This window comes from Alternaria ethzedia (genome assembly GCF_023757985.1).
Source record: "Alternaria ethzedia strain BMP 0044 chromosome Unknown scaffold_13, whole genome shotgun sequence".
Classification (NCBI taxonomy): Eukaryota; Fungi; Ascomycota; class Dothideomycetes; order Pleosporales; family Pleosporaceae; genus Alternaria; species Alternaria ethzedia.
Genome location: NW_026056206.1, coordinates 671,439 through 689,123, shown reverse-complemented (window position 1 = coordinate 689,123; position 17,685 = coordinate 671,439). Strand labels below are relative to the sequence as shown.

The 17,685-nt window shown below is 52.4% G+C and overlaps 7 protein-coding genes across 7 annotated transcripts; 6 read left to right on the top strand and 1 right to left on the bottom strand.

Annotated features, from left to right (window-relative positions):
- Positions 1–583: 583 nt before the first annotated feature.
- Positions 584–2,059, top strand: J4E87_006094 (uncharacterized protein; the record flags this gene model as incomplete). The annotated part of the gene is made up of 1 exon (XM_049377699.1): positions 584–2,059. One exon carries the CDS (start codon positions 584–586, stop codon positions 2,057–2,059), a length of 1,476 nt encoding a protein of 491 aa, XP_049232740.1.
- Positions 2,060–2,213: 154 nt separating this feature from the next.
- On the top strand, positions 2,214–3,377 carry J4E87_006093 (uncharacterized protein; the record flags this gene model as incomplete). Its single annotated transcript, XM_049377698.1, has 1 exon — positions 2,214–3,377. One exon carries the CDS (start codon positions 2,214–2,216, stop codon positions 3,375–3,377), a length of 1,164 nt encoding a protein of 387 aa, XP_049232739.1.
- A 751-nt stretch (positions 3,378–4,128) lies between these two features.
- On the bottom strand, positions 4,129–5,496 carry J4E87_006092 (uncharacterized protein; the record flags this gene model as incomplete). Its single annotated transcript, XM_049377697.1, has 2 exons — positions 4,129–5,333; positions 5,493–5,496. 2 exons carry the CDS (start codon positions 5,494–5,496, stop codon positions 4,129–4,131), a joined length of 1,209 nt encoding a protein of 402 aa, XP_049232738.1.
- A 605-nt stretch (positions 5,497–6,101) lies between these two features.
- On the top strand, positions 6,102–7,015 carry J4E87_006091 (uncharacterized protein; the record flags this gene model as incomplete). Its single annotated transcript, XM_049377696.1, has 3 exons — positions 6,102–6,143; positions 6,316–6,619; positions 6,669–7,015. The coding sequence occupies 3 exons, from the start codon at positions 6,102–6,104 to the stop codon at positions 7,013–7,015; spliced, it is 693 nt and encodes a 230-aa protein (XP_049232737.1).
- Positions 7,016–8,714: 1,699 nt separating this feature from the next.
- SYF1 (pre-mRNA-splicing factor syf1) lies at positions 8,715–11,234 on the top strand (the record flags this gene model as incomplete). Its single annotated transcript, XM_049377695.1, has 1 exon — positions 8,715–11,234. One exon carries the CDS (start codon positions 8,715–8,717, stop codon positions 11,232–11,234), a length of 2,520 nt encoding a protein of 839 aa, XP_049232736.1.
- A 2,616-nt stretch (positions 11,235–13,850) lies between these two features.
- On the top strand, positions 13,851–15,089 carry J4E87_006089 (uncharacterized protein; the record flags this gene model as incomplete). Its single annotated transcript, XM_049377694.1, has 1 exon — positions 13,851–15,089. One exon carries the CDS (start codon positions 13,851–13,853, stop codon positions 15,087–15,089), a length of 1,239 nt encoding a protein of 412 aa, XP_049232735.1.
- Positions 15,090–16,917: 1,828 nt separating this feature from the next.
- On the top strand, positions 16,918–17,551 carry J4E87_006088 (uncharacterized protein; the record flags this gene model as incomplete). Its single annotated transcript, XM_049377693.1, has 2 exons — positions 16,918–16,924; positions 17,082–17,551. The coding sequence occupies 2 exons, from the start codon at positions 16,918–16,920 to the stop codon at positions 17,549–17,551; spliced, it is 477 nt and encodes a 158-aa protein (XP_049232734.1).
- Between the last annotated feature and the right edge of the window lie 134 nt (positions 17,552–17,685).

Genomic DNA, 17,685 nt, shown 5'->3' with positions numbered 1-17,685 from the left:
TTCGTTGTCCTCATCATTACCCTTGCTTCACGAGGTCTCAATACCTTACTGCTACGTCCTAGTTGCAATGAGTTCAGCCTGCGAAGAATCTGAAGAAGTGACAGCCACGTCGCAAAACACGACTCATGCACATCATGGGTCGTGTGCAGTCTGTGCGAAGGCGAAGAGCAAATGTGTGAGGCGTTCGGAGGGCAGCAACTGCGAAAGGTCAGTCAATACAGCACGACTGATCAATCAACATGAGTACTCAGTCCGGGGGATTATCTTGAAAGATTTCAGAAAGAAACTTAACATATTCTTAGATGTACGCGACTACATAAGGTCTGCCAGACTCGTGAGCCAACGAAACGCAGAAGCAAGGCAAAAACAAGAACGTGAGTCAAGTTCGAGCGGCATCCAATTTCCGGGTTCATGATGCTAAATTGTGGGTAGACGATGCGCTCAATTGCAGCACCTCGAGGCACAGCTCGCAGATATAACCGAAGCTCTGGCCAGCAAGCAAGCGCCAGAGGCATGTACAGAATCGGGAGTGCACACTTCTGCTTTACAGCAAATAAAAGGATCACTCGAGGCACCGCTGATCATGACTCCAAGCACTACTGAATCTGTCGGTACTACAACTCCTGCTCGCGACGCGATGCTTGAGATGAACGAACCAAACACGGACGTCTTATTCGATCGTTACCAGAGACTGATGGCACCTCACATGCCTTTCGTGGTGTTTTCAACTGGTACCGATGTTTCGAGCTTGGCCAAGAACAAGCCGTTTTTGTTGCAGGCTATTAAGACAGTAGCTTTCTTTCATGATACCGCAGCCCAACAGATCATGGTAAAGGGTCTTATACGAGAGATCTCGGAAAGGGTGTTGATCAATGGCGAGAGATCACTCGATCTGCTACAGGGTATGCTAGTGATTGGAAACTGGTATAATCCGCATCTGTTCGCACCACCGAGCCACACGGTACTTCTACACCTTACCATGGCGCTCACCCACGACCTAGATATCGATCGTGCACCAGGGTTTTGTGAGAAGACGGCTTTGATGGCAGCGTCACAAGCGCACGGCGTGCCACAGCCGGCGAAAGTCGTAACGAACGATGAGCGACGTGCAGTTCTCGGAACGTTCTATCTAACCTCACAGATATTTACATCCTTCCGGAAGATCGATAACCTTAACTGGACTCCATGGCATACAGCTTGCGTCGATGTGCTAACGCAAGCTCGAGAATACGAAAGCGACCTTTTGCTCGTACAGCTAGCGCAGAGTCAGCGCATCATGCAAGAAGCCATGGCCACCGACTGCGAGCATGCTCCGGTGCAACTATATGCTAAATCATTCTTGACCGACCTCGACAGGACTGCGCTAGCGTCTGGAAACGCAGCGACGGCGATAGTGTCGCGTTTGCAGCAAGCCTGTACCCGAACTGCGATCTGGGAACGCTCATTCGGGAATCTTGCCACCCATACAGTCAAAGAAACGGACCTACGGCAGCGACTAGACGGAATGTGGCAATGCATGGATGCGGCCAAAAGGTACACGGAGATATACCTAGAACTACCCGTCCAAGACTATCTTGTCGTCCCATTCGGCGTTTTCGCGCAGTTTGCGTACATATTCGTTGTGCTTGTGCGAGCAAGCCTCATAGAGATGGACGGCTGGGATGTCCAAGCTCTTAGAGAGTTCGTCGACTTTTCGACACTTCTCGGCGAGGCTTCTCGACGGTATGATGCTGTATCGCAGGCGCATCCTGATGGTCTGAACCTGAGAAACGAAGCCTTTTCGAAGTGGTCTGCGAAGACCAAGTGGGCGAAATCTTTCTACGACACGAAGTTCTTGTGTTTGGCATCAAACGCACTGACAGCAAATCAGCCTCCGTTTGAGGTTAGGCCTACCAATACAAGCAAACTGCAGGCATCGTATCCAACTCCTCTCGCCTCTGTCGAGGCTCTGACGGAGCCCGCCTCAGATTCATTTGTAGATTTCGATGACTGGGCCAGTTTTGCTGACCCATCAACCTTCCTTGAAGATTTGGATTTTGGAGTACCTAGCATGGTGTAGAGCAAACAAATGGCTTGACAGGTCAGAAGGGGCAGACAAACACGCCAGCTACGCTTATGATGTGGGTCACTGAGGCTTCGCCATGATATAAGAACCACCTTGTCGCACGACATACATTCTCCTCCGTTACCTCAGCAGACATAGCCTTTAGAAGATGGATAATCGTCTACTTCTTCCTGATGTCACCGTCATTTCGACAATCTTCCCTGACTCGCAACCAACTTCAATCGATATACTGGCCAACTCCTTCACCAACTGCACATTCAAGGCAGAATTTGAAAACAGTCCCGCTGTTATCGTCCGGATCGACGCGTCAATTGGGTCACTCGCCATCGTTTCTGCTATTCAAGAGGCAGCCCGTGTCCAAATTCCAACATATGTTCCCGAACAACTCGCTTTTGGGGAGGCAGTAACGGGAGACAAAAAGAATGTGGATTACACGGTTACTGAGTTCGTAACTGATACTGTGACGCTGGAATCTGCTTGGCCATCCCTTGATCTCGCGCAAAAGTCGTTCTTGGTCGATGATCTTGTCAATGCTATGGATGCAATTCAAGACGTCAGAGAGCCACGTAAACTCGCTCGATGCCTTATTCCCGATACAAGTCCGGTAAATGTTGTTCAAGCTTTTGAATTCGGCAGTGCAAGAATTGGTTTCGCTAAGGATATTCGCGAGTTCCTCACATTATTTGTCGCTAAGCATCAAGACCCAAACTGTGCTACTTCCAGCATAGAGGTGTCCTTAGACGGAGACGGTGTTATCATCAAGTCCGCGTTACCGGCATTAGGTGAAATCCATCTTTCAGAGCAGGATCTAAAAACCCTCAACGAAAACGTGGTTTTCTCACACAACGACCTGGAACCACGAAACCTGCTTGTAAGAAGATGGCAAGCCCAAGATGGCCTGCTGTACGAGCTCGCTGCTATCATCGATTGGGAGATGGCGGGCTTCTTCCCTTCAGCATTCGAAACAGCTATCAAAGACATCTCACTAGGTAACTGCAACCAGCACTTGGACTTTTATCTCATGTTCAAAAAGAAGACACGCCAGTTGATTTTAGGCGGAGAAGCTTCCGAGAAGCTGGTCAAAGCCGTGCATCTCATCGCTGAGTCCAGCGCCAGGCAGAACACCGGTATCAGCGCGGAGATTCGTCGCCGGTGGATTGTGAGGGAAAATTTGGAGCTAAGGGACGATGCGCTAGAAGGTTGGATACCCAAGACTGTTGGGGATAGTATGGAGCGACCTTTGCGTCCTTTTTCAAAGGAAGATAACGATGAGCTTACACAACGGGTACTGAAGGATCTTGGGAAGAAATGAGAACCATGAGAAAGCACCGCAGAGAGTCAGGCAGCTATATTTAGAGCCAGTTGAATGCCACCCCACGCCTTTGGCATGCAAATCAGATATAGAGCCCGTCCAGAGTCTACCATGGCGTTTGATCAATCCCCTGCATTGCAGCTGTCAGTTCCCAGTCACTTGTCGTTCGTCGATACTACGCTGTATTGACAGCCGCTGGCTTCAGTAAGGTTTGAAGTATTTCGCCGGATTCCAGGGTGTCTGGAAGTGACATGGAAGTCTTTACGTGTGCTATGCAGTATAAAAGGCATCGGTCTGCTCCTCGACACCACAACCCCTCAAAGACACAATACCACAGCAACTATATAGTATTAGCATCGCCGACCCACCTGCACAGCCAAAAGCACAAACATACAGCCTTCCCATCAAATCTATAACAACGAAAATAGTCAGTACGTATTGTACCTATTGAGCTGTACTGCCTTGCTTTTCTGCTAAACTATTACAGTGTCAACTACCACCTGCAATACTGCTTCTACAAATGGTCCCCGCTGTGGATATTGTGGAAAGAACTTCAGCGGCTCGGGTGACGACTGTACTTGCGGCCAGAACTAGGGCGTTGCAATAGCTTGATCAGCATCGGCCGGCAGGATGAAGCTTCTCAGCAGACATCGTGGCTGATCAGCTCGAGTGGCTGAACGATGGTTATGCTGCGTAACGAGAGAAGGTGTATTAATGCTACAATATGATACTCAAAAATACGAAATGTAATTCACTCTACATTCTCGCTAGACGCGTCCTGATCCTTTTCTCTACCACCGATGAACAGTGCCGCTAACACTGCCGTGAAGGCGCAGATACCAGCGAGCACAGCGTTCATGTTGCCGTACCCAATCTTATCTCGTAGATACCCAGCCAGCAGTGGGCCTACAGTCAGCCCACCGCTCCACACCATACTGTTGATGCCGTAGAGTTGGGCGAATGGAGCCTGCTCGAACATGTCTGTATTCGCCTTGTAGTAATTCTCCACGATAGTTCCAGATTCGACAATGCTAGGACTGTTGATAACCGCCAGACCGAGTCCGTTCATCGCTAACAATACAGAATAGAGCGCGATGATGTGACCGTTGTCTAATCTCTCGATGATACTCGACTCAGTCGGAAGTCGAAGTAATACAAGCGTTGGTATCAGCCAAATGAATCCAAAGACTGATACTGGCTTCGTGCCATAGTTGTCGACACACCAGCCAAAGACTGGGCCCAGCAGGAAATCTGCACCACCCAATGGTAGGAAGAGCAATCCAGCTTTCAGGCTGTCAAAACCTAGTTGCTCCGAAGCTACTAACGGCACAGTAGCGTCGAAAGAACCAAGAAGAAGAGCTTGCACAAATCCAATCCACACGGAGGTTAGCAGACCAGGATGGCGAAACAGCATGAGGATGGGAAGATTGCGGGTGAAGCGATTCGATGGTTTGGAGAGACGGTAGCGATCGAGCGGAGAAGGACCATTTGGTAGAAGGGGGGTTTGTTCCGTATCTTGTTGTTCGTTGCTCCGATCCGGTTCAGAGGCATGTGTCTCCGGAGTAGAGTATTTCTCAGCCACCTTCTTCTCCACCATGAGCAATCTCAAAATGAAGTCTATGCCAATCAACCCTATGGCCACGCCAAAGACACCTATGTATCCAGTCTTCGCGTACAATGAACCGCCGACAATAGGTGCGACAAGGGTGGAAACTGAGATGAAACTGAAGATAGTTCCCATAGTCTTGCCCAAATTCTCGCGGCCTACGGTCTCAACCAAGATAGCAAGGCCGATGGTCCACACGACACCTCCCGATGCTCCCTGGAGAAATCGTGCAATGGCCAGAACGGCGACGCTACGCCCGAGAGCGAGAAGAATGGTCGAAAGTAGACATAGGATTAACCCGAGGAGGAAAGGTAGCTTTCGAGACGAAAACAACCTGTCAGCTAGGAAGCCTGCGATGGGTGAAGATATGCAGGAAGCTGCCGCATAGACTGCTAGAAGGTTTGATATCGTGCTTTGGATCTGAGAGTCAGGTAGATCGATGCGGTCTTTCAACAGGAACGGCAGTACTGGCACAATGAGCCCGTACAAGAAAAGGTCCACGAACGCACCCATTCCCACAGTGAAGACTATGAAAAATGGGTGCGATCGCCATCGTATTCCTGGTGGTGGCATTGCAAAGATAGTTTGGAAATCGACGACGTGACGAGATGCAAAATTGATGTTTGTCAGTTTTGGAAAGGCATCTGGCAGAAGTTTCCGCACGAGCCTCATCAGCTCAGACGCATGCTGACGTCAGTACTCATGATGAAGAATGTAAGCGCCTTTTTTAAGTGCCTCAGTGATCGGTAGGGAGAGTCGATAGCAGTCAGCAGCAAGAGAACAACGCGCTCAATGCACAATGAGGGGTGGCTCAAATCATACACCTTCGGCCATCCATAACGCTCTTACAACTTACGAGAAGCGATAATAGTGTCAGACTGCTTGGTGACAAGAAGTGATAGCTTTCGCGAATTTCAAGACGTTGGAGGTATATTGTATGTCGACCCTTGAATAGCTGTCTGCAGGTGCAAAACTCCTCAGGGCCTGGTGTTCGTCGTCACGTGCGGACGCAGCCTAGCGTGCTTGGCGCGGATCTCGAATTCGAGCTCCCGACAGCTTCGTCGGGTAAGTGAGACCACGCCATACAACTCCACTACCCACACAACTGTCGCTTCAAGATGGCGGACAAGATGGAGGGCGTAGTAATGGGCGGCGGTCTCGTAGACCCCAGCAAATACCCAGTGCCCATCGAAACGTAAGTGCAAGATCATGCCCAAAAGGTAGGTCCCCTTGATGCTAATCGAGAAATATAGTATATACGTGAGTTGGACCACGAGCGCGCCAGCAACGCACTCACATTGCACTCGGTGGCGCGATTGCTGACAGTACTAGGTCAACAACCTCGAGGAGCGCGTCAAGATCGATACCATGAAGCAAGCCTTGACACGGGTCTTCCAATACTACGGTCCGATCCTGGATGTTATCGCAAAGAGCAGTCTGAAGCGGAAGGGACAGGCGTTTATTGTCTTTGACAGCGAGAAGGCTGCACTGGAGGCTGTGGAGGAAATGAACGGCTTCGAGATGTACGGCAAGGTCATGAAGGTGCACAGGGCGAAGACACACAGCGACGAGACAGTCAAGCGAAAGGCGCCGGAACTGTTCGACGATCACAAGCGGAAGCGCCTGACGCTTAGGGGTGCGCATCTCCTACCACTTCTGAGGGTGCTCCATACTGACTGCCATAGACTTCAAGCGCGCCGAAGAAGACGCGAAAGCGCAAGCCAACCCAGTCGCCGCCGAGAAGCCTCGCGCAGCCAAAACCGGAGCAGCCGCTGTTCCCGACGAATACGTACGACCCAACAAGACGCTCTTCCTGCAGAACATCCCCCGCGATGTCGACGAGGACGACCTCACGACGATTTTCGAGCGTTTCGAAGGCTTCAAGGAAGTGCGCTTGGTCTCGGTCAGGGCTGTGGCCTTTGCGGAGTTCGAGAACGAGCAGTTTGCGATCACAGCGAAAGAATCGACGGCCAACACCCCGATCGGCGCAGAGGGCAAGCCTATGAAAGTCACCTACCAGCGGCAACAGTAGGTTACTGCGTATGGATTATTGCTATGGATTTATGCATTTTATGATACCTTGTTCGGCACAGATACAGGCCGGCACAATAGAGTCTTATTATCAAAAGGCCAACGTTCACATTAAATGGCACAATGCTTATCTCTTATTTAGCTTGGTCGAAAACGCCCCGCGCGGGATGCCAAACGGAACCTGGACCAAGGACTCCGTATCAGCATTCTGGAAGGTGCATGTCTACATGCGAGACGTTGGCGAGCGAGAGCTAGAGAGGTGGATTCAGCGCCCAATGGGCCGCAGGCGACACTACACGGACGGGCCCTACTAGTCGCCTGTAGAGCGCTCAGAAGATGACATCTTCGTTGTCCTCGTCGCCCAGCATGTCCTTGCTCTCGGCAGCATCTTCTCGCGCCTCACTCTCTGTCTCTTCGTTCTTCTGCTTCGCCGCCACCCTCGCGGCTTCCTCCTCGGCAGCATCCTTCTGCTTCTTGTTGGACACTTTCTTCAGGCGGTAGAACTCCTCTCGGTCGAGCTCGTCAAGCTCAGAGTTGATGTATTTAATGGTGTTTTCGGTACGGGGGATGATGACGTGCTCACTGTTGGCTATTAGCTTCGGCAGTTGTCTGGAAGGAAAGGATACCCACATGGCGTTTACACGGCGGTTGACCACCTTGATAACTTCGTCCAAAATGACAAAGGCAGTCTGTAGACTAGCCAGTTCCACCAAAGTCTCGACCGCTCTTGCGTACGTCTCTCTGCATCTTTGTACTTGCTGACCACCCTTGCCCAAACCCGTCAGGGCGAAGTCGTTGTTCTGCTCGACAGTGAAGCTTTCGAACTGCGGGAGGAAGACACCGGAGACGTTCTCTTGTTTCGTTCGTACGCGGAAGCGGGCCTGCTTTGCGGACTCTTGAATCTGGTAGCCAATGTCGCCGCCGACGGCGTAGGTAACTTCGGCAAGGGAGAAAGCCGCGACCTGCATGACCCTGCCCATCTTGCGCTTGGCCTCATCGATACGGCGCGTTATTTCTGGAAACGGTTTCAGTTACAAAGGCAGATGGTGGGGGTGCATATAGCGTAGTCGTACCTCGAAAGCGCCTGCACATGGTCAGCAAAGCTTCACGAGTGGACTGGAGACAGCGAGTGCATACTTGGTCAAGGCCTCACTCTTTCGCTTCAGCAGGTCGTGGCCGGTCTGGGCGCCCTTGAGCTTGCCCTTCATCAGACCCAGCGACTGCCGCGTCGCGAAGACGGCCTCTCGTGCCTGAGGGTCGTGTTAGCATCAGATGTCCTGGGCATTGCATAGCTCGGGCTGGCGTACCCCGCTGCCAGACATGTTTGCGGCTCGAACAGTTGGTGGAGAAGGCTATGGGGCTAAAACCGAGGGTAGAGGTTGACAATGGCCGGAGATATTCTGGTAGGTGTCTCGGAGCCAGTCAGCGTGCGCAGTGCGGCCAGGTGAATCCAGCGGAACGTGACGCAGCTATGCCGGGGAGCTAGCTATCCATGGATGGGAGACCCGTGCGCGCGCGCCTACCAACACTGAGAAGCGGGTCCTCGGAATACACGTTGCTTATTGGCTGCAGGAGACGGCTGACCATGGCTCTTTCCTCAGAACTTTAACACTTCGACACGCCTCGTCAGCCGTCCAACACCGCACCCCATCGCCCTCCTGCCCACCGCGGGCAACACACGCCCTGGCTCTGGCGCAATCATGCCCGGCGAACTCCTCAGGACCGTCACCGCGAGCCTCTCGCGGCCCACCAAGCGGAAGATGGAGCCCTCGGCGGACCTTTTCCTCATCACCGACCAGGACGTCGCGTACGAGCAGGACATCCAGCGCAACGCCGGCAGCGTGAAGCCCTGGCTCGACTACTACAGCTTCAAGAAGTCACGTGGGAGCATCCTGGAGCAGGCCTTTGTGCTTGAGCGCGCCGTCACGACGCTTCCGCGCTCGTACAAGCTGTGGAAGCTGTACCTCGAGCTGCGCACCAAGCACCTCGCAAAGAAGAACCCGGCCAAGTTCGCGCCCCACTATGTCAAGGTCAACGCCCTCTTCGAACGCGCCCTCGTCCTGCTCAACAAGATGCCGCGCATCTGGGAGATGTACCTTAACTTCCTCATGCAGCAGCCCCTCGTTACCACTACCCGCCGCACGTTTGACCGAGCCCTACGCGCCCTGCCTCTGACTCAGCACAACCGCATATGGGCCCTCTACCGACCGTTCGCGACGTCTGCGTCAGGCGAGACGGCCGTCAAGATCTGGCGCCGCTACATGCAAATCCACCCCGAAGACGCCGAGGACTTCATCGAGCTGTTGAAGGACATGCGCAAGTACACCGAGGCCGTCAAGAAGTACATGGAAATTCTCAACAACCCGCGCTTCAAGAGCAAGGAGGCAAAGGGACCCTTCCAGTTCTGGACCGAGATGATCGATCTGATGATTGACCACGCCAAGGAAATCGACACCAGCGACGACAGCGGCATCGACGTGGAGAAGATCATCCAGAGCGGCATCTCCAAGTTCCCCGATCAGCGAGGCATACTCTGGGTCGGTCTGGCGCGGTACTGGATGCACAGGGGCGAGTACGAGAAAGCCCGCGACGTCTTCGAGGAGGCTGTCACCACAGTCATGACTGTGCGCGACTTCTCCATCGTCTTTGACACGTACGTGGAGGCTGAGGAGGCCATGATTGGCATCAAGCTCAATGAGGCCGCTGTTCGGTCGGAGAAGGGCAAGATCGACGAGGCTGCTGACGCGGACCTTGACATCCGGATGGTCCGCTTCGAATCCCTCATGCAAAGACGGCCCTTCCTGCTGAATGATGTCATGCTTCGACAGAACCCGCACAACGTCATCGAATGGGAGAAGCGCGTCGCTCTTTGGGGTGACAACAAGAAAGAGGTGGTCCAGACCTACACCGACGCCATTGCGGCAATCAACCCCAAGAAGGCACTCGGCAAGTTTCACGAGCTCTGGGCCAACTATGCCAAACTGTACGAATCAGGCGGCGACCTCAAGAATGCCCGTGTCATCATGGAGAAGGCTGTCAAGGTGCCCTTCAAGTCAGTCTCCGAGCTGGCTGAGATGTGGTGCGAATGGGCCGAGATGGAGCTTCGCAACGAAAACTTCGACAAGGCCGTGGACATCATGGCCAAGGCTACGCAAGCCCCTAAGCGGTCGAATGTCGACTACTTCGATGAGTCGCTATCACCACAACAGCGTGTACACAAGAGCTGGAAGTTGTGGAGCTTCTACGTCGATCTTGTCGAAAGTGTCAGCACCCTGGAGGAGACAAAGAAGGTGTATGAAAGAATATTCGAGCTTCGCATCGCAACACCGCAAACCATCGTCAACTACGCGAACCTGCTGGAAGAGAATAAGTACTACGAAGACTGCTTCAAGGTCTACGAGCGCGGCCTCGACCTCTTCAGCTACCCCGTCGCTTTCGAGATCTGGAACTTGTACCTCACCAAGGCCGTGGACCGTAAGATTGGCATGGAGCGATTGCGTGACCTGTTCGAACAGGCTGTGGAGGACTGCCCGCCAAAGTTCGCCAAGGTACTGTACTTGATGTATGGTGCGCTTGAAGAAGATCGCGGTCTAGCTAGACATGCCATGCGCATCTACGAACGCGCCACACGCGCTGTAGCAGACGAGGACAGGCTGGAGATGTTCAACTTCTACATCACCAAGTCAGCTTCGAACTTTGGTCTCACCTCCACTCGACCAATCTACGAGCGCGCAATTGCCGCCCTACCCGACGGCGAAGCCAAGGAAATGTGCCTCAAGTTTGCCGAGATGGAACGTCGCTTGGGAGAAATCGACCGAGCCCGAGCAATCTATGGCCATGCCAGTCAGTTCTGCGACCCAAGAACAAGCCCCGAATTCTGGAAGAAGTGGGAGTCATTCGAAGTCCAGCATGGCAACGAAGACACGTACAAGGAGATGCTACGCATCAAGCGCAGTGTCCAGGCTCAGTACAATACCGACGTCAACTTCATCGCCTCCCAGGCTGTCGCTCGTGGTCAACAGAACGGTACACCCGCCGACGAAGACGGCGACGCTACCGATGCTGCTGGCGAGGATGCAATGGCCGCTCTCGAGCGTCAAGCACGCGCACCAGCTGGCTTCGTCGCCGCCAGTACCGGTCCTCAGGGTGGCAACATCAAGCCTACCGAAGAGGCAGCCGCAAACCCCGATGCGATCGATCTGGACGACGACGACCTATGATTCACGAACCAAGGTTCCTTTACATGAGGGCACCTTAAGGGTATACAATTAGGTCAAGGGTGGGTGGATTAGGATGAAAGACTTGCATTTACATTGGCGTTATTTGAGAAAGGTGACAACAACACACCTGGCTATCTTCGCAGGCTACCATGCTACTCCGGAATATTTCATTGCTTTGCGTGTACATTCGGGTTGACCCAGTGCGGTCTCCCTTGCTTCGACCTCCACCAATTTGAGGTTTCGACAGTCTGATCTTTGTGTTTTACTCGACTTCGATCGATACCTTGACAATTTGTCTCGACTAGTTCACTTTCTTGCATCTACGGCGTTCTTTTACTTTGTGAGGGATTCTGCGCGAAGGATGTCAGTGGCATCTTGCTCTGAAGAGAGCCCCTGGTGGTTGGGCCGATTTCTTTTGTCGAGTGGTCAAACAAACTGTATGTTCTTGGCAACATCTTCTCAGCTTCATCATGTCATATAAAACATCTAGCCAAAAGCAAACACTACTCACTCCGCAATCAATGCCTTCGCTTCTGCCGTGACGTGTACATTGTTTCTATGTTTGGGTCTATACTTGGATCCATTGGAGTTAGACACATGCAACTTGATCGCTTACGCGAAGTCACTGCAACACTAGGTCTTAAAGCATGTCGATACTCGTCTGGTTTTGTCATCAGCATTAAAAGCTACTGATCACAAGCTCTCGAGCCACTTCATCGCAGGGAACCTATTTGATTTCCTCTTGTAATACACGTGTACCGCATGTACGGAGCTCCGATACCGCACTCCTTGTGTCTTACTTTCCAAGAGCCGGATACTCCTTCTCCGTGAAGAAAGAAGTGGGGACACATCCACGTGCTTTGCCACGCACTCTGTTCTCCGCTTAACCAAGACTGCGGCATCGGTAGGAAGGAGCAACTGAAGCTTTTTGTCACGATCTGAGGCAGTTACACTGGATCATGCCCGCACATTGCATTTTGAGCAACCGTAGTCCGATACTGGAGTCTATCTTGTGCACGAGCGTATAACAGTATGAGTTTCGTGCTCATTCAGTGATACAGGCTTGTCTGATTGGATCTTGTATCCACCTGGTTCACGGGCTTCTTCTTCCGTTCACAGAACTGGACAGTAGAAGCCGAATGTCGTGCTGGTTGCCCTTTTTTTGCTCGTGTATACATACTTGCTACGTTCACGGGTTCGATTCATGCCCGGATTTTGTTCGTTGCTTTTAGCATCGTTTTCCCGAGAGGAAAGAAGAGGGGAAGTGGCAGTGGTGACTCGGGATAGGGAAAGGGCCTTGGGACGCGTGGCGTGCTTACATCGAACGCGCACGCATCATGGGGTTCGTTGCAGACAACAGCAGAATGGTACGTTAAGTTCTCGGATTTTTGGTTATCTTGTCTTACATTGTCAGCGAACCGCACTGAGGTTACGCGGCTGCGAGATTTAGGTTTCAGAGTCTCGTGGTGCAGTAATCGCAGGACTCGGCGACTGAACGCGACACTCAAAATGCGACATACTTGTGTAGTCATCCCATGTGAAGATCTGTGTCACCAAGTTGGAATGATGTGTTACAAGGGTAAAGATGGTGATTTGGCGAAAAATTACCTCGGTAGGAGGAGCACCACGCTTTGTTTCGTCTTGAATAGTAAGAGTAGGGTGTCTCCATCGCTGCTCATTAACCAAAATACGTTGCGTGTCACCTACTACTCGTGGCCTCACGCATGCTCACGCAGTGTTTGATAACACCATTGACTGATCATGTCGTGATGACTCCGTTCCGAACCTGCATGGTCGGCAGTTGAAGCCCAACGTGTGGTTGACTTCTGCCAAACTTTGCACTAAACTTTCTCTCCTTCAGGCAGAAGGGCGAGTGAGTCCCTCTACGTGTTCACCGTGATGAAGGTCTATCCCAGTACCAGGTCGAACACATGAATATGCCCCTTTAAGTAACCAGGCCCATCCTCGTCGATGTCTGGGTGTCACCTGTCACTACCTCAAAAAGCCCTCGTACTCTTATTGTGATTTAATCAATCTCGTAGAGTTCGTACTGTGCGACAACTGGTGGCACGGCATCCGGCAACCTGTGGCACGATCCGCGATATGAAACAGCCTGACAGCCGTGTGCTACCACGTCAAAGTATGACGAGGATGCGCTGGTGTGGAGATGAGTTAATCAGCAGGCTGGGCCCCATCGTGGCCTTCTCGGCTTCAGCCGCATAGCGTGCACTGAGCTGTTCGCCCTGACGATCAAAAGAACGATATGTGGTGGTGTGGTGATGTTTCGAATGGCACGGTGCTGATCGTGGCCCTGTCAAGATAGGTGGCGTTGCTGGCGCGTCCTCAAATGGATTGGTAGGCGCAGTCGAGTCATGGGTCCGCTTCAACTTGCTCACCACCATCCCACGAAGTGTTCAGGCACGAGATGACGAGAAATTTGACAGAAGTATGTCGTGATGAAGTCGAAATGTTGGGCTTTGAGGTATCGCAGAATATGTTGTGCGCAAGACGCAGCTGCCCAGCGATTCCTGTTTCAGAAGTGTTACAGACGCGAGGATAGAAGTAGACATCTCAACCGCTTTGCGTGATGCGTTCCGTAGACATTCCATTACCATCATGAGTTGTATACGGATTCTGATCTTGTCGTTCGCGACATGCGCATTTGGGTTGTACGCCTATGCGTCACCGCAATGCCCAAACGCGCCGCATCAATTCGCGGTCCAAGCTCAACTGCCACTCCAATTACCACATTGTCCATTCACCACCGGCAATTCAGAACCATTGCCGAAAGAGACGCCCCTTCAGCACTTACCGTGGTCGCACGATCCAGCCTGTGCTCAAGGGAAGCAGAAGAAATATTGCACCTACACGACTTCCGAAACAAGAGGCGGACATGCTTTGAGCATTATCGCAAGACCTGTAGCTGCAAATGCGATATCTGCGGCCTTCCTAGCTCTGAACGGGGAACACCAGGGCTTGGATGATGTTCTCGAAGTTCGGGCCTTCCCGGGAAAGGGCAAAGGCCTAATCACCACAAAGGCTTTGGAGAAAGGAGAAACGATATTACTCGATACTGCGCGTATCATCGCGAGCTCGCATTTTCCTACGCAAATTACGCGTGCGCAAGGCCAAACACTCTTCAGTGCCGCACTTGATCGATTACCTCAGGCAGATCGGGACTCGGTGCTCGCATTGGATCAGAGTCTGGGTGGCAGCAAAGTTGAAGACATCATGAAGACGAATGCTTTCGCATGCCAACTCGCTGATGGCGAAGTAGACGACGCCTACATGTGTCTCTTCCCTTCCGTTGCCCGGATTAATCACGCGTGCCAACCCAATGCGCACGCGCGCTTTGTTCCGAAGACACTGTCAATGGAGATCAAAGCTCAACGGGACATCGCCGCTGGGGAAGAAATCGGTATCTCGTATGGCAAAATTGAATTGAAGCACGCCGACAGACAAGCACTCTATCAGGAAGGCTGGAACTTCAAGTGCACTTGCTCTCTTTGCACTGCTTCGCAATACGACGTAGCTGGTAGTGACCAGCGCCGTGCGAGGTTCGCCCAACTCCGGAAGATGCTGGAGAACTTGACGGCGGAGACCTACGATGCCCAACAAATTGTTGCTTGGGAGAAAGAAGTGATGGAGATTAGTCAACGAGAGGGGTTGGATACTCTGCTCGCCCAGGATTATGAGAGACTGGCGTACGTGTACGCAGGTCATGGAATGATGGGAGATGCCAGACGTTGGGCAAAGATGGCGAAAGAAAGTTTATTGGAATGGGTGGTGGTTGATGGAGGTCCGCGCAATCAGATAAGGAGGATAGAGGACTTGCTCAAAGAGCTGGATGGCTAAGTCAGGGTTGTCATTTCGCGGTCTGATAGCTGGGGCTGCTGGCTTGGGCTACGAAGATGCCTGAAGACGGACCGGAAAGACTGTAAAGTTCATGGGAAATGTACCATTGCTTAGAGACTCCGCGAGTGTTCGCTGGCAGCCTTCCGGCGTCCGCGCGCGATAGCCGTGCTAGTAAGCCTGCGGTGGCTGAACGTCTACAGGGCTGAATGAAGCGTCTTGCGATCGTGACATGGACCGTGATAGAGGACGTGATCGGGTCGGTCCATCGTCGTCCATAGATCTTCATTGCAGCCTCCGAATACTCCGAACACCCCACATTGCATCCCCGATCCGTCGACCGTGCTTGAATAGACGTTGTTGCTAATGTCACCCTGCCCGATCCAACCTCAAAAGGGTCCGGAAGGCTGGTCGCAAGATGACGTGAGCGCCAGATTGGGCAGTAGGCAAGTACACTGGGCGGTGGAATTTTGAGAGATGAGGCACCTGAAGACTGTGTGTTCTAATTTACAGCCGTGGTTCGTCATCACGCGGAGGCCCTGCCGGCGCCGCCAACAGGTAAAAACTCTGGATGGTGCCGCAGGCCAGGGTGCCCAGATCTGCACGCACCGGGTACAGGCGAGCTCGAGATCGTGGGCGATCCTCCAACAATCAAAACAGGCAACGGTCGAAGAGGTCATTGCGCTGAGTAATCTCCATCGAGAAGGACCTTGAATTGATGGAGATAGACGCCACCGATGTGATGGGTTGTTTCTGGATCGGCGAAACTGATAACATCTGACCTATTGACCGACCGAGAGAACGATTGATGCTTGCTACCACATCCCCGCGATTGACAGCTCGGGGCGCTCGCGGCGCCGTTGTCAACGGTGATATGTCGCAGCGATGGCAAAGAGAGTTCGATGGTGGAAATGCAGGTACGTGCCGAAAAGGGGTCTGTGGTGCTGAACTAAGCGGCACTTGGCCTATCAGATGCTAGCAGTGGCCTACTCCGCCTCGCATCTCAAACCTTCCACCACACCTGGCGCATCATCGCCTCGACTCTTCATTTGCTACGAGCCTCCCGTCCTCTTTCACTACCTACCTCATGCGGCTAAACGCGAGCAAAAGCATTACTGAACGACCCGTTGTCAAGTGACAAAGCAAATGCGAGGCGCGCATCAGCAAGCGCCATCTTCGCGTACGTGGGTCTGAAAGCGCGCATCCCTTGAAGCAAGTGAAGGAGGAAGCGCCGTCGGGCCTTGACGAAATAGACTTTGTCGTCTTTGTACCACTGCTTCCAACGTCGAGGCTGTTACACTTGCCTCGAACTGCTTGTTAGCTGCGTCACCCATGCCTCCGTATACGGGTCCATGGGTCTTTCGAAGACCAGGTTTGATTGTCCAGTTTCAGATGTCGGCGGGGTCTACCCTGTAACCAGCGGCTTTGCCAGCTGAAGAAGGTTGTACAGGGCTTCGCCGCATAACATTGCGAATGTAGGGCTAGAGACTAAATATGGACCTGCATGTCCTGTCGACAGCAGATGGGATACATTAATGCTCTAAAACATCCTTAGGTTCTCCACACATCCAGTTCGCTCATCACATATCTTCAGTTCATCGCGGTCACTTGCTTTTGCAACCAGTCACTCCTTTACTTGTTTTATACTGTCTTTTGTCTAATATGGTGTCGAGTCGGTCCCTCCTTACGGTCTTCGCGACCTTGGTCGCCGTTGCTACGAGTCAGCAATGTTATGCCGTTGACGGTACAGCACTCGACAAAACATACACGCCATGCAACCCTAGCGCCAATCACAGCGGATGCTGCGCGTCCACCGACATCTGCATGAGTAATGGGTTGTGTATGGGAACAACAAATGAGTCGATCGGTATGATCTTCTCGCGAGGTTGTACAGACAAGGAAGGAAAAGATGCAGCATGCCAACAAGACTTGTGCCCTGGTGGTAAGTTCACAAACATCTGACTCATCTTATGTTCCCCAACTAATTCACTTCAGTTTCCAACGACTTCCTTGGTCTCAAGCCAGTAAAAGCATGGCAACTACAAACATGCGACTCGGGAACATACTGCTGCCGCGGCGCCGACGACACGAAGAGCTGCTGCAACAACCAGGACGCACCCCACATCACAACCACCTTCAGCGCAACCCTCCAACTCCAAACCCCGAGCCCGGCTGCCGCAACCACTGCCCCACCTCCCAATACTTGCTCAAAAGAAAAGAAGGAAACGGCAATAGTCGGCGGTGTCCTCACGGCTGTCTTCACCATGATCATCGCAGGCCTAGCTTCCACTATATTCTGGATGTACAAGAGGGAAAAGAGACAGCGCAAGCTGAAGGAGCACTACGAGGAGCAGTTCTCCCAAACCAACGCGTACCGCAAGGCACTGGCATCGAGCGCCGGATCCTGCAGAGGCAGTGTCATGATGGACGACTTGAAGCCCAAGTCCAGCCACGGTCCCGCATGAGGAGTCACACACACAAACTCAAAAAAAGTCTTTCGTATCGTCTTTCTACTTTAGCGTCGGTGTTTTTGCGGGTACAGGCAGGCACGGTGATGATGGGACAGGGTAATGTTGAGCTCACGCCTGGTATCGATCCT